Raw genomic sequence first — 13,985 nt, forward strand, 5'->3', positions numbered from 1 at the left:
TTTATTGTTAGCGGTGCACCATGTGGTATATTGCTTCCATTTTGCTGTATAGCATCTTCTCTTCTTTTTGACTGCTTCCTTGCCTCTTTTAGAATTTGCATTGTTCGCAGAGGCAGATTGAGGTGGCCAAATTCTATGTATTCAGGTGCCAAGCTGCTAGATGTAGCGTTGCTGGTTCTGGGTGAAAGATTTGGCCCTGTTGCATTGTTAGTAGGTCTTTGTCTGCTTTGATTCTGATCGTTCCCCCTGGATGGGTCTAGGAGGGTTGAGTACCATGTTTGCCTTGGCCATTGAGGGGCAATGAGAATCATATTTGTTCCTGGATTTTTATTTTTTTGTAACACTCTTTGCATCAGGGGTATTGTTGGAAAGGCGTAAGCAAATGTCTGTGACCAGTTGAGTGAAAGTGCATTCCCCTTTGACAGGTGGTGTGGAAACCTTGAGGCAAAGGACTGGCATTTTTTGTTCTGCATTGTTGCAAACAGGTCTATCACTGGTGTTCCCCAGATGTTGAACAAGTAAAGTACTGTTTGCTGCTTCAACTCCCATTGGTGGGAGCAGTTGTTCTATCTGCTTAGCCAGTCCGCTGTAATGTTGTCTACTCCTGGTAGATGTACTGCTTTAGGTTGATTCTGTGAGCTATTGCCCATTGCCAAATTTCTTGTACAAGTTTGCTCAGGGGAAAGGATTTTGTCCCTCCCTGTTTGTTTAGATAGAACATTCTTGTTGTATTGTTTGGATTAGGATTTTCTTCCCCTGAATATGTTTTCTGGTATCCCTTTAGTGCCAGAAAAACAGATTTCATATCCAAGAAGTTGATATGCCTTGTGGAATCCTGTTCGTTCCATTGACCATGTACTTTCAGCTGGTTGAAGTGTGCTCCCCAACCATTGAGGGATGCGTCCGTGGTGACTGTCACAGATGGAGTTGGGTTCCTGAAACGTCTCCCCTGTGCTATGTTGTTGGATGCCCACCATTGTATCTCTGCTTGCACCCTTTGTGTCACAACCCCTAGATCCTTCCAACTTCCTGTGGCTTGAGACTGTTGGTAAGCCATTCTTGGAATGGGCGCATGTGTAGCCGGGCGTGAGGGAAAAGTGGGATGCATGATGCCATCATGCCCATTAGTTTCATGACCTTCCTCACTGTCAGAGATTGACCCCTATGGTAAAGGGTCATTTCTTGATGGATCGCTTGTATCCTGTTTTGCGTGGGGTATACTTTTGCTTTTCGTTGTGTTTAACCTTGCTCCCAGGAAGTTTTTTTCTCTTTCTGGTGCTGTTGAAGATTTTTTGTGTTTTATTGAAAAACCCAGTGTTTGTAGTGTTTGGATAGCTGTTTGAGGATGATTGTGACATGATTGTTTTGAATGTCCCATTATGAGCCAGTCAACCTGATAGGGTTAGATGTGGATTCCCTCTCTTCTCAGGTGTGCCACCACTGCGGCTAGACACTTTGTGAACACACATGGAGCGGATTTTATTCCGAAAGGAAGTACTTTGAATTGGTAATGTGTTCCGTTGTGCAGGAATCTCAGGTACTTTCTGTGTGTCTTGTTCATAGGGATATGTAAGTAGGCGTCTTTGAGGTCTATTGTTGCCATGTAATCTCCCTTTTGAATTTGTGGGATTATTTCTTGGAGGGTACACATTTTGAAGCGTTGTGTTAGTATGAACTTGTTTATGAACCTTAAGCCCATGATTGGCCTCAGAATTTGATCCTGTTTGGGTATTAGGAAATATGGTGATATGGTTCTTGTTTTGGTACTTTTTCTATTGCCTGTTTAGTTCCTTGGTTTCTGAGTTTAGCAGTGTGTGTTCTGATTTCATGAATTTTCTTGTTTTTGGTGGGTTTGCATGTGGTATTTGTGTTAGCTCTATGTAATACCCATACTTTGCCAATGTAATATCCAATTGTCTGTTGTGATCTTTTCCCATTGTTTGTGTAAAAAGGATATTCTTGCCCCAACTGGTGTTTTGTATGGGTCCTTCTTTGTGATTGAGTCAGTTGGATCCATTTCCTCTTCCTCTAGAGAATTTGACTCTTCCTCTGCCTCTGCCTCTGCCTTGAAAGGTCTGCTTCTGTTGTTGTTGCCAACCTTGATAGCTTGACTGCTGACCCATTTGTTGACTTGGGTTCTGCCCTTCGGTTTGCTGTGACATTTGCTGTCCTTGTCCAAAGGCGCCTCTACCTGTGGGCTTTCTGTTATTGAATCCCCCTCTAATAAAGGAACCTCTCTCGTGCAGGGCCCCCATTGCCCTTGCTGTTTCGTTGTCCTTTTTATTCTATTGAAAGGATTCGTCTACCTCCTTATCAAACAGTGCGTCTCCATTGATTGGTCTATTAATGATGTAGGTTTGAACTTCCTGCTTAAACCCCGAGATTCTGAGCCAGACAGTCTTCTCATGATGGTTCCTGTGCACATCTGCCTACTAGCAGTATCTGCTGCATCAAAAGCCAACGTCAGACAGGTGTTTGCCACGTTTTGTCCCTCTTGGACAATAGCTTTTGCCCTCTTTTTATCCTTCTCAGGGAGTTTGTTCAAAATCTCCCCTATCTCATCCCACTGTTAGTGGCCATATCTATTTAGTAGGGCATTTGAGTTAGCAATACACCACTGTGTTGCTGCCTCTTTTTCATTCTTCACCCCACCATATCCATCCTCTTACTTTCTTTCTCTGGTGGTGGTCCTGTGTTGGAGACTGCATTCGCTCTCCTTCTGGCCATGGTGACAATAATTGAGTTAGGTACTGTATTTCCCTGAAAATATTTAGGGTCTTTTGAGGAGGCTTTATACTTCTTTTCCACTCTGGGAGTTATCCCCATGTTTGAGGCTGGTTTCTTGAAGGCTTCTTTGACTAGGTCCAGAATACTGGGCAGCATAGGAAGGTATTGTGTTCCTTTTGTAGCTGGTGCCAGTGTTTCTAGTAAGAAACATGTGTCCCCTTTTACTTCCTCTAAGGGTACACCAAATTGATTTGCTGCCCTTTTAACAATGTCGTTGTAGAAAGCTAGGTCATCTGGAGGCAAAACTTTTGAAGGGTAATTGCAAATCTCTTCTTCTGGGCTCTCAGTGTTGAGATCGTTCCAAGTATCTTCAAATGTTTCTGAGTTTTCCTCTTCTTCAGGTACGTCTTTGTGTTCCTCGGTTCTTCGCCTCGAGGTTCAGGGGTTGGAGGGGAGTCGAAGATACCTTCTTCTTCGCCTTCAGCCTCTTCGGCATCGACGTTCTCCTGATCAGCAACCGGTCTCTTCGGGTTTTGAAAATCCTTCAGCGAGGCGTTGAAGTACTTTTTCTTCTGTAGGAGCATCGCCATTTCTTCCTCGAGTCTTATCCTTTTCCTTTCGACTTCGAGGGACCTCTCGTCGTCGGAGACCAGAGATTTTTGCTTCTTCCCGACGTCAACGTTAGTCTTTGAAGGTGTTGTGCCCTTTTTCGCGGGTTTGATGTCGACCCTTGTTTTGGGCGTTTTCTGCGATTTTCCCTATTCGGTAACCCTTGGTTGGGTTCCGTGGGGTTCTTTAAATCGCGGCTGACCCTCGATCGCCTTCTTGCTCGGTGTCGGGGCTGCCTTGGGCTCCTTATGTTTCTGGCCCTTTGGTTCCGACGGATCTTTATGGTGTATTACCTTCTCTGTCTTCTTTTTCGGATCACTCGCCTTCTTCTCAGCGTGGATTTTCTCGGAGTCCCGTTCTAGGATCTCGAAGTCCGATCCCTCGTGTGTTGACTCCGCTGGTTCTCCATGTTCTTCCTCATCGCTGGAGAAACCTAGGTCTCTCAGGGAAGTTTTCTTTGTTGTCTGCGACATTGTGGCATAGTGTGCCTGTCTTTGCTTTCGGCGTGTTCTCAGTGTCTTCGACAGGAACACTGCGCAGGCCACACAGTCCTTGTCCTGATGATCTTCGGGAAGGCAGAGGTTGCAGACGTTGTGTGGGTCGCGTTGGACGTACTTGTGGAGGCACTTGGGGCAGAACTTGAAGGGGGTATTCTCCATGACCCCTAACTTGCCATTTGTGGACTGAAGTGTTCCTCTTGTGGTGCTAACACCGTAGCTCCGCTCCTGTCTCCGGTTACGATGACGATGATATCTCTCAGCAATATTCCTCTTTTCGAAGTTTTTTGTAAAAACTAAATTTTCTTCAGAGTTTCCCGTCCTGTTTCCAGACCCAACGGCGGAAAAAAGAATCTGAAGATGGCCACCACGCACGTCTACATCCAGGATACCATCTGATGTCATACAGGGGATGTACCTGGCACCAAATGGTGCTCGACAGCAACCAAAACAAGGGAAAAAAACAAAGACAATTCAGGACCCAACCACTAGATGGCGGAATAACGCACAGCGTGTGAATCCAGAAAAGGATTCACACTGCAAAACCAACAGTCAGTTTTCAATGGAGAGGTAAGTATGTCTTCAATGCAGAAGACCAATCCCTTTTCAAGCCTATTATAGCAGAGAACACAAAAAATTGACACCAAGCCTATAAAAAACGCAGATTTGGAGAATCAATGTGCTTAAAGCTTTTCAGAAGTTTCACATCTAATGTTGATGAAAACAATTTGAGGGCACAATCTATTAATGTTCCTTTCAGAGCACGTATCGCACACTGAAGTGCCAGGGTGAGGTGTTATCATTACAGAACTCTAAACTACACATTTTATTTACTCAGGTAAGATATAGATCATCAGAGTCAGCCCATCCAAGATTTGAACCTACAATTTCCATGTTGAAAACACAATGCCACCCACCTCTTCTCTGGAGAGAATGCGTTAGCCAACTGAGCTATTCTATCTCTGAAAAAGAGAGATGGTGCATGTTGGACAGACATTAGCAGCGGTACGCACATGACATCAGCAAGTTTGGGTAAATCATGCATGGAACATCTGGGCTGTGAGATAATGAGTCAACAGTGAGGTAAAAGGAGAAAAATCTTTCCCCACCCACTGCCAGTCCCATTGATCTCCATTCCTCACCCTGACCAAAGGCCAATTTTTCAAGTGTCGAGCAGTAAATGCCACAGAGAAGCAGCTGACAGAGAAAGTGTCCCGTCTGCTTTGACTCACCCATCAGCACAATTACTGGCTATCTTCAGCCTTACATCACTTGCAGACATTTCATGTAGGGGTGAGAGGTAGCGCACGCCCAATAGTTATTCTGGCTGATGACGGCTGATAGCCAGAAACCGGTCGAGGCACAGCCGGGAGTAGCGCGCTTCGCTGCATTTCTTTTTAAAAATTGTATATTGTGTGTATCTTACCTGCGTGTTGGGACTCCCCCCCTGGCATATCTCATCTAGTTGGCTCATACACCCCCGCACAGCGCTGCTTTCGCTGCCTCGGGTGAGGTGCTTGAACCACTCTTGCCGCCATTTTGCCGCGAGCCTTAGGCCACGCCCACTCGCGCAGGCCACGCCCCCTTCGCCAGGATTGCTTTTAAGCGCTGATTCTAGCGCCACCCCCAGACTCACTTTGCTCTCCTGAGGCACAGCCGGGAGTAGCGCGCTTCGCTGCATTTCTTTTTAAAAATTGTATATTGTGTGTATCTTACCTGCGTGTTGGGACTCCCCCCTGGCATATCTCATCTAGTTGGCTCATACACCCCCGCACAGCGCTGCTTTTGCTGCCTCGGGTGAGGTGCTTGAACCACTCTTGCCGCCATTCTGCCGCGAGCCTTAGGCCACGCCCACTCGTGCAGGCCACGCCCCCTCCCAACCCTTTCCTTCACTGGTATATAAATGTGTCACCCCCGGCAGCGCAGCGGACGAGCGCAGCGGGCGCGACGAATGCGCGCCGAAGGCGCGCCTAAGGCAAGCCCGTCTGCGCCCGTCCGCGGCCGGCAGGGGCCCGGGGCCCGTTACTCTGCCCTAATTACCTCCTATGCCCCTAGGGACTTGATTGCATTACACTCTCATTTGCCGCTAGACCTCTCCAGCCATTCAAAACTCCTCCAACTGGGGATTCTTAACGCTCGTAGTGTTTTTCCTGAGCTCAGGGCCCTTCCATCCTCCATCATCCAGCCTGTCCAGTTACCTGTTAACATGGAGCTAGCAGTTGCATACCTCAACACCCGGTCTCTTATCAGCCACCAACACGACATATACCACCTTTTGGACTCAGACCGCCCCGACATCCTGTTCCTAACTGAGACCTGGTTGAAAGAGGACTCCTCTCCTGACATCTTGGCAGCTATTCCTCCTGGGTATTACATTCTTCAAGCCAACCGTCCAGCTGGCAAATCCGGAGGTGGCGTAGCCGCTATTATTAAACTTCCTCTCAGATTCTCTTCCCTCTCGCTACTCACCATTCCCCAGGCTGACTGCCTGGCTATTAGACTCGAATCCTCGGTGTCCCCGCTCACCTGTGTCCTGGTATACCGCCCCCCTCAACCCATGCCCAATTTCCTCTCCCTTTTTGGCGACCTTCTATCCCAGCTCACACTCAATAACTCCAAACTCCTGGTTTTAGGAGACTTTAATTACTGGCCATCTGACCCACTTGAAAGCCCCCATTCTCTGGCTTTCACCGATTTATTAAGTAGCCTCAATGGCCGTCAGCACGTCCACACAGCGACCCATTCTAAAGGCCACACCCTAGATCAGGTCTGGACTTACAACCTTGAAATCACATCACTCACAATCCTCCCTTGCCTCTGGTCGGACCATTCTTTAATTTTTTTCCTTCTCTTGGTCCCCCCACCGCCCTCCCGCAGCCGTGGCGCTAGCCTCCTGGCCCGTAACTGGAATAAAGTCAACCTTGACCTTTTCCTCTCCTCCCTAACATCCTCCGTTCCACCCGGCTCAGGCCCTCCAGACTCTCAGGAAGCCGCTCTCGTCGATTGGTTGGAATCTGCCAGCAACATAGTCGCCCCCCTTAAGTCTATCCGAACTAAGCGCCCTCATGACGCTCATCGCTGGTTCTCCGATAGCCTCAAATCCCTTAAACTGGGACTTCGCCAAGCTGAGCGCCGCTGGCGTCGTAACTACGACCGCTTAGAAAAAGTCCATTTCCTCCAACTATCCGGAGAATACAAACATGCAATCTCAACTGCAAAATCTGTCTATTTTTCCACAAAAATTCTCAACTCTGTGAATAAATCTAAAGACATTTTTGCGATTGTGGAGGAACTCTCACACCCGGATAGAGTGACCATCAAACCCCTCCCCTCTCAGGCACTCTGCGATTCCCTTAACCAATTTTTCATAGACAAAATCAGTAAAATTAAAAATAGTATTTCCTCCAGCTCTCCAGCAATGTCTCCCCCAGAGGCTGCTCCCTTTTTCAACTCTCACTCCTTGTCACAGCTGCCTCCTATATCCGATGAAGTCATTTTCCCCCTGCTCCACAAAATCTCATCCGGTTCCCCCACAGACTGCTGCCCCCAGCAATTCTCCGGACCGCTTTTTCGACCTGCCCTGGCCCCCCACTGGCCCTTTTGAATAACTCTCTGCTGCTCGGCGTGGTCCCCAGCCAATTCAAGAACGCCGAAGTTATCCCCATATTAAAAAAAACCAACGCCGACCCCACGGTCCTGGGCAACTTCCGCCCCATTTCTCTCCTGCCTTACCTAAGCAAGGTACTCGAGACGCATGTGACCGGCGTCCTCAGTTCCTTTATCGAGGACTCCAACTTCTTAGACTCACAGCAAGCTGGGTTTAGACCTGCCCACTCGACAGAGTCGGTTATCCTCTCTGTTATGGAGGAACTCCGTAAAGGCGCCGACTCCAACACCAGTCAAGCCCTGGTGCTTTTAGATCTGTCAGCGGCCTTCGACACAGTCGATCATTCCATCTTAGTCGACCGTGTCAAAGAGGCAGGCATTAGCGGGACGGCCCTTAACTGGGTTCGTTCCTTCCTTGCAGACCGCCATCAATCGGTCCGTCTCTCTCAGTTTACGGCAAACCAGACGAGAGTCACCTGCGGTGTTCCGCAGGGTTCCTCCCTGTCACCCCTTCTCTTTAACCTTTACCTCACCCCCCTGATCCGCTCCCTCCGCGGTAGGAATGTCACTGCATTTAACTATGCAGATGACATACAGCTCGTTTTCAATCTCGACTCCTCGGACGAAGCGGCTCTAGATTTCCAGTCCACCCTTTGTCACATCAGTAATTGGATGGGCACTCACCATCTTAAACTTAACCCCGACAAGACGGAGCTCGTTCTTGTCGGAGGCCCTTCCAATCCCTGGAATTCCACCTTCTGGCCCTCTTCCCTTGGCCCTCCCCCCCACCCTGCTGACAAAGTGAAAAGCCTCGGGGTCTACATCACCCAAGACCTCTCAATGCAGCATCAGGTCAGTGCCACTGTGTCCTCCTGCTTCTTCCAGCTCCGGAAGATTCGGAAAATTGCCCACTTTCTGACCACTGAAGCACTCACCTTGGTACTACTGGCATTAGTCATCTCCCGAATCGACTACGCCAACGCCCTGTACGTTGGCATCCCACAATATCAAATCAACAGACTACAACTTATTCAGAACCAAGCAGCTCGCCTTATCTATCACCAACCGAAACACCACCACGTCCGTCCTCTCCTCAAGGCCCTCCACTGGCTTCCTATTTCGGAGCGCTGCAAGTTTAAACTTGGTTGCCTGACCCATAAATCTCTGGCAGGCACCGGTCCCTCCTTTATTTCCTCCCTCTTGCATCCCTATACCCCCTCTAGGAATCTCCGCTCCTCTCATCTTGCGCTCCTCCAGACTCCCCGCTTCAAGCGCAAAATACACGGCGGTCTCAGATTCTCCTTTTTGGCACCCTCTTTCTGGAACTCTCTACCGCTGGAATTGAGACTTTCTTCCTCTCATCTTCACTTCAGGTCCCTCCTAAAAACCTACCTTTTTCTCGGTATTTATTCATAAATCTCTTTCTCCTCGTTTTTTGCTTCTGCCTCTCGTTGATTAAAGTGAATAGCGCCAAGAAACCGTCCGGTGAATGCCGCGCTTTATAAATAATTTTTACATTACATTACATTACATTCTGTGTGGTAGGAAGTCAATCCTTGCCTACTGGCAAATTCCGGTTGTGTTCACTAGCAACTTAAGAAACTTCTGTTTCCTCAAAAGGACCTCAAAAACCTGAGAAACCTTCTTAGGGTGTACAGCAGAGAAAAAAACATTTCTATATTACGTAGACATTTCCCTTTAAGAACTTAAGGATGTAGATTGTTTGACTTTCTAAGAAGCAAGACATATATAACTTTAAGTGATGACATTAAGGGCCACTCCTACTTACAGTGTGCATTAAATTAGAATAATCTAAATAACACGTGTGAACGGCAGGGTGCTACAGAGGATCTCCCTTTTACCCCTAACAATATTACTATAACTCTATTGGTACAAATACACTCTAATGATACCCAATGTGCCATCCTGATTGCACTACAACTAAGAGAGAGTCAGACAAATCTCATGAAATGTGCAGACCACATGTTCTACTGTATAAAGGAAAATATAATCTGAATGGATTTAAAACAGAGATGATTGCCTGACCATGACAAGCATCTTTTTGAATGGCCCAACAACCTTTATTCCCCACCTATTTCATCTCTGAAAGTAAAGGTAAGCAATCTGTGGAAAATATTCTAAGTAGATGTATAATCCACACGCCTAAATCTGTAGGTGTCCTTTCTCGGGAAGAAAGTGCATTTACAAAAAACAGATCATCGAGTTGAATTGACAGAGCTGTAGTCGTGAGTCAGCTGGATTAATGTAATGTGGTTCATATAGAACTTTCACAAAACCTCATGCGCAGACTGCAAAGTCCACAGAACAGATGCATTTTGTCTGAACCCCCTAAAATGCAACTGTGCGAAACCTGCCCCGAAAGCCCTCCATTGCCTCTTGGTGGAATTCAGGACTGAGCTTACAATTGTTTGCACCATTCACAAGGCCTCCTGGAACAAAGGGTCTAACTACAGGCTGACCATAGCTCCACATTATACCCCAGCTTGGAACCTGCGACCAATGAATAGATACTCTATCCAACAACGGACCTTAAAGCATCAGAAACAAGGAGGTAGGTACAAGTGTGCTCAAGGCCCCCAAATGTTGAAACCCCAGCCTGAGAGATGAGCTCAACCACCTCTTGAAGAGAAAACACCTGAGGAGAGAGCTCTTGACATGCTTCCATCTGATCTCTGGTGCTGGCAGGAGCAGTGTTGAATGGGCTTCAACTCGCATTCAGATGGACACTTCCTCCTATTTTTTTCACCTTACTGGCTTTCCCTCGCTCCACTCTATATTGGCTACAAGGAGACATAGCTGGTGCTTGATAAAACTCTCAAATAAATAATGCCCTGCTTCCCAAGTAATGCTCTTTCTATTCATCTAAAAGTCTATCCGACCTGTATTTGCCACACTATCTAGTATTATAGCCTCAGCTAGTAAGAGAGCTTCAGTGGCAAATCAGCAAAGCCACAATGTTTTCAGTGCGTTGCCGCATCAACAGCGCATCCCTATCCTCTCACCAACTTAAACATCAACCCTTCAGAACAAGTTAAAATAAATATACCAAACACACGTGTGAGTAATAGTGTAGCAGGTAATGGAATCTCTTCATTGAAGGGTAGCCGTAGCATGAGCAATCAACAATCTTGCACCCTGATGAAAGAAACAACTGGCAAACTCATGTGGCACATGTATCCACATACATCCTGCAACAGAAATCCATGAAAGTACCTATCCACTTATTGTCCCATATGAGCCACCTCTACCTAGCTAGCACTACAGATTTCATAACAAAACAATACCTAACATAACCAAGCACTACATCCACAAACCACCTTAAAACTGGTCAATGAGAATACCACAATCTCAACAGACACCCACATGTGGAATGGTGGAAATATTCTATACAAATGTTCATAAGATCATAAGATAACAGAATTACATAAAACAGCATAGAATAACATAACATAAGATTGAAGGGAGCAAAACAGAGTGCAAAAACAAGCAGTTAAATAGAAAACCGGGTTGGGGAGAAACACTGCATGTGGTTCCCACCTACCCTTGCTCACAGAATATGATAGGATGAGCTTCTCTGCATGTTTTGATTAAAGGTTGGGAACGGCACGAAGGACATTCATTTAACTTACCGAAATCAGCAGCGCTTCCTGTCTTCGTGAGGAGGATGTGATTCACATGTAAAGGAAATATTTCTATTTCATCAAAGATCTGTGAGAGAGAACAAATGGTTATATGACAGAGTCCACTATGTTCTGGCTGCAGGTATCACTAGAACAGATGGCCATATTGAAACAGATTTTCAAAGTAAAGCAAGAACCCACGCTTGAATGTAGCCAGCGAATAGAAGAGACAAAAAACTGCATTAATGAAAGGGCAACGCAGGCAAGAGATCTTCAGAAAGCTCCAATAATGAAAGTTACAGAAACATAGAGTCACTGTTTGAATAAATAGTGAGTAAGTTTAGCTTCAAACCCAGTGAGGTTTCACTTGGTATGATCCCAATCATGGTAACACCTGCAACTTCACAATCTTTGATACTCATCTGCTAACCAGTGATTATTGATCATTTACCTAAAACCAAATCCTAAAATGTAAAGGTTATCTTGGCCTGGTTTGCAAGACCGAAAACATACTCGAACAAGACAAAGAATGGTATGAGACGGAACTGATGGTTCAGTTGAGAACCCTCGGAAACAAGAGTGTAAGGGATAGAAGCCTTCTCTAACTGATCCTTGCAAGCTCTTGGGTCATTTCTGGCCTATCTGCTGAATGATTCGTCAGTCTTCTCTAAGGTGCAACGCACCATTCTCCGCTGCTAAGAATTCCTACAGATATCTCAAACAAACTCTACAAACGAATGAGCATCTAAAACGAGTTCATGCTTCCCTGCCAGGCATGAAATAAAAGAGCAGCTGTTGCAAGTTCCAGCAACAGGAAGCTGGCTTGTGGACGTTAATTCAGCCCAAAAATATATTTAAAATTACTTTAATAACACAAGTTCTAACATAGCCTTTTATCTCCTCCCAGAAGATTGGCTGGTATAAGTGGAATTACCCTCAGCTTTCGCCTTAACTACACCAGGTCCCCCTATGTCAACTCCCTCATGTGGTCCGGAATTCCACAGCCATGAAGGTCACCTGAAAGGATTCATGAACTTGATACCATAACTTCCCTTCAAAGCTTTATCACATTAAGAGCCCCCCAACCTCTATCCACAGCCAAACTGAACCAAACCAATAAAAAACAGCAACAGCAAAAGACAGCACTAAAACTATGAGACCTCCTTTGCCTCAAACAACCAAAACCATCTGCTGAACAAGCTGCAGCTGCCCAGAAGTTAGATTTTTCCGTCTTAAAACATCAGCTATCAAAGGTGCTGCAGCTGCACCCCCAAACTCAGATTAAAATCATTTATTTTCAGCAAAAAAATAAAAACGGACACCATGCACTCAAGTAGGTCAAGGGTCTCTTAACGTGTACATGCCAGCTGATCAACTTCTGTCCAAACCAATGACAACCTAGCTCTTCACAGTCACACTGTGTCACGGCAGGGGTACCCTGAAAGCTTGTCATCCTTTGGAAAGCTACTTCCTCTCTGGAGATGTTCTAGCATTGCTTTTATTTCAGAAACGTTACATTCTGCTCCAGCTGTTGAGTTATTTCACGAAAACCGGCTACATCTCACGAGAAGAATATATCAATCGTATGAAACCTTTCCGTTATATTGTGCATGCGTGGAATATTTTTGGGGCAGTAGTGCTAGCGTGTTTTGTATTGTTCCATTTCGTGCCCAATTTACCGCATGTGCATGCCCCAGTACCATATTACATTTGCGTCCCTATAAGGTGGTAAGGGAAGAGTTGAGTAAACTAATATTGAGTATACTTTTTCCATAATCGACATGAATAAATCAATCTTTCTATGTTTTCTGCAAGAATTAATTAGGCCCAATAACTGTAAATTGGTATAGAATGTAACATTTTAAGATTAAACCAAATTTAAAAAAGAGAGCGGCTATTACTACTTGCCTGCTCCTGTAGGCGTTCTTCTGGAGAAGGGATGCTGTACGTCAGCCTCTCGTCCACAGTTCTTCTGAGATGGAGACAGTGTTGGCTGGGTTCCAGCTCTCGGGCCTGTGGGATCAGACAGCATGGTTTCAACTCAAACATTTCATAAAACGCAATGTTTTCCTGTCTATTCCACATTCCTGTGCCGTGCCTGTCTTGCTGTAGTTCTTAGAATGTATTGTGCATACCTCTACCACATATGGAATCCAATGGAAACATAGTTTAAAAATACAAGGAAAAGTGGTGCATTTAATGACAGGGTACAAGGATCGAATGACTCAAATCGAATCAAGGAAATTAATCTCAAAAAGACACAGGTGACAATCTTATGTACCCCAAAGCACTGCTTCTGAGAGTCCAAAATAACTTTCAAAAGCCAAAAAGGAAAATGACGTGCAAATTACAGTATAGAAATAAAGATTCAATGAGGCAATCACAACTGAAGCTAATTAAGTAACTGCAAACGGGCGGTGGCGGTATTTGGTGGTTTCATTTCACCCAGAAACTTTAAATATCATAATATCACCGTATTATCGGCTGGGCAGGTCTCCCGTAGAGTGATGCGTGGATTACAATTTTATTCTCCACTGTGTGTCTTAAACCAGAGAGGGTACACCCATCTTGTCTTTTGCCTCATGTACCAGGGCTTAATATGTACAAGAATAAGTTCTGGGGCCAAAGTTTTACTCATAAGCCCGCAGCCGGTGCTATTAAATGGCAGGGAGCTAAATACCAAAGCTGCGTTGCCTTGATTTCAACTCATGCCTCTTTCGCCCCTCACTAGACACTCCCTGCTCCTTTACTTCACTCATTCTGGTTCATGTATTCCCTGTCTTCTTTCTGTGTCACATTTGTGCTTCTTTCTCTTCCTCCTACTTTCCCTCTTTGTGTTTTTCTCTCCCTTGCTCTGGATAAAAGTCTGATGAGGAGAAATACATGTCAGTCTTGAAAAATGAGT

General features: G+C 45.7%; 1 protein-coding gene across 3 annotated transcripts in view; it reads right to left on the reverse strand.

Moving 5' to 3' along the window:
• The window catches only part of TIAM2 (TIAM Rac1 associated GEF 2), a 336,144-nt gene that overhangs the window by 188,151 nt on the left and 134,008 nt on the right, over positions 1–13,985 (reverse strand). For all 3 annotated transcript variants that reach the window (XM_085611533.1, XM_085611535.1, XM_085611534.1), the window contains exons 11-12: positions 12,989–13,093; positions 11,090–11,168 (exon numbers count right to left, since the gene is read on the reverse strand). In XM_085611533.1, coding sequence (XP_085467659.1) covers positions 11,090–11,168; positions 12,989–13,093 — 184 coding nt within the window. The remainder of the gene's footprint in view (positions 1–11,089; positions 11,169–12,988; positions 13,094–13,985) is intronic.

The sequence above is a fragment of the Triturus cristatus genome, chromosome 6, assembly GCF_964204655.1.
Source record: "Triturus cristatus chromosome 6, aTriCri1.1, whole genome shotgun sequence".
NCBI classification, from domain to species: Eukaryota; Metazoa; Chordata; class Amphibia; order Caudata; family Salamandridae; genus Triturus; species Triturus cristatus.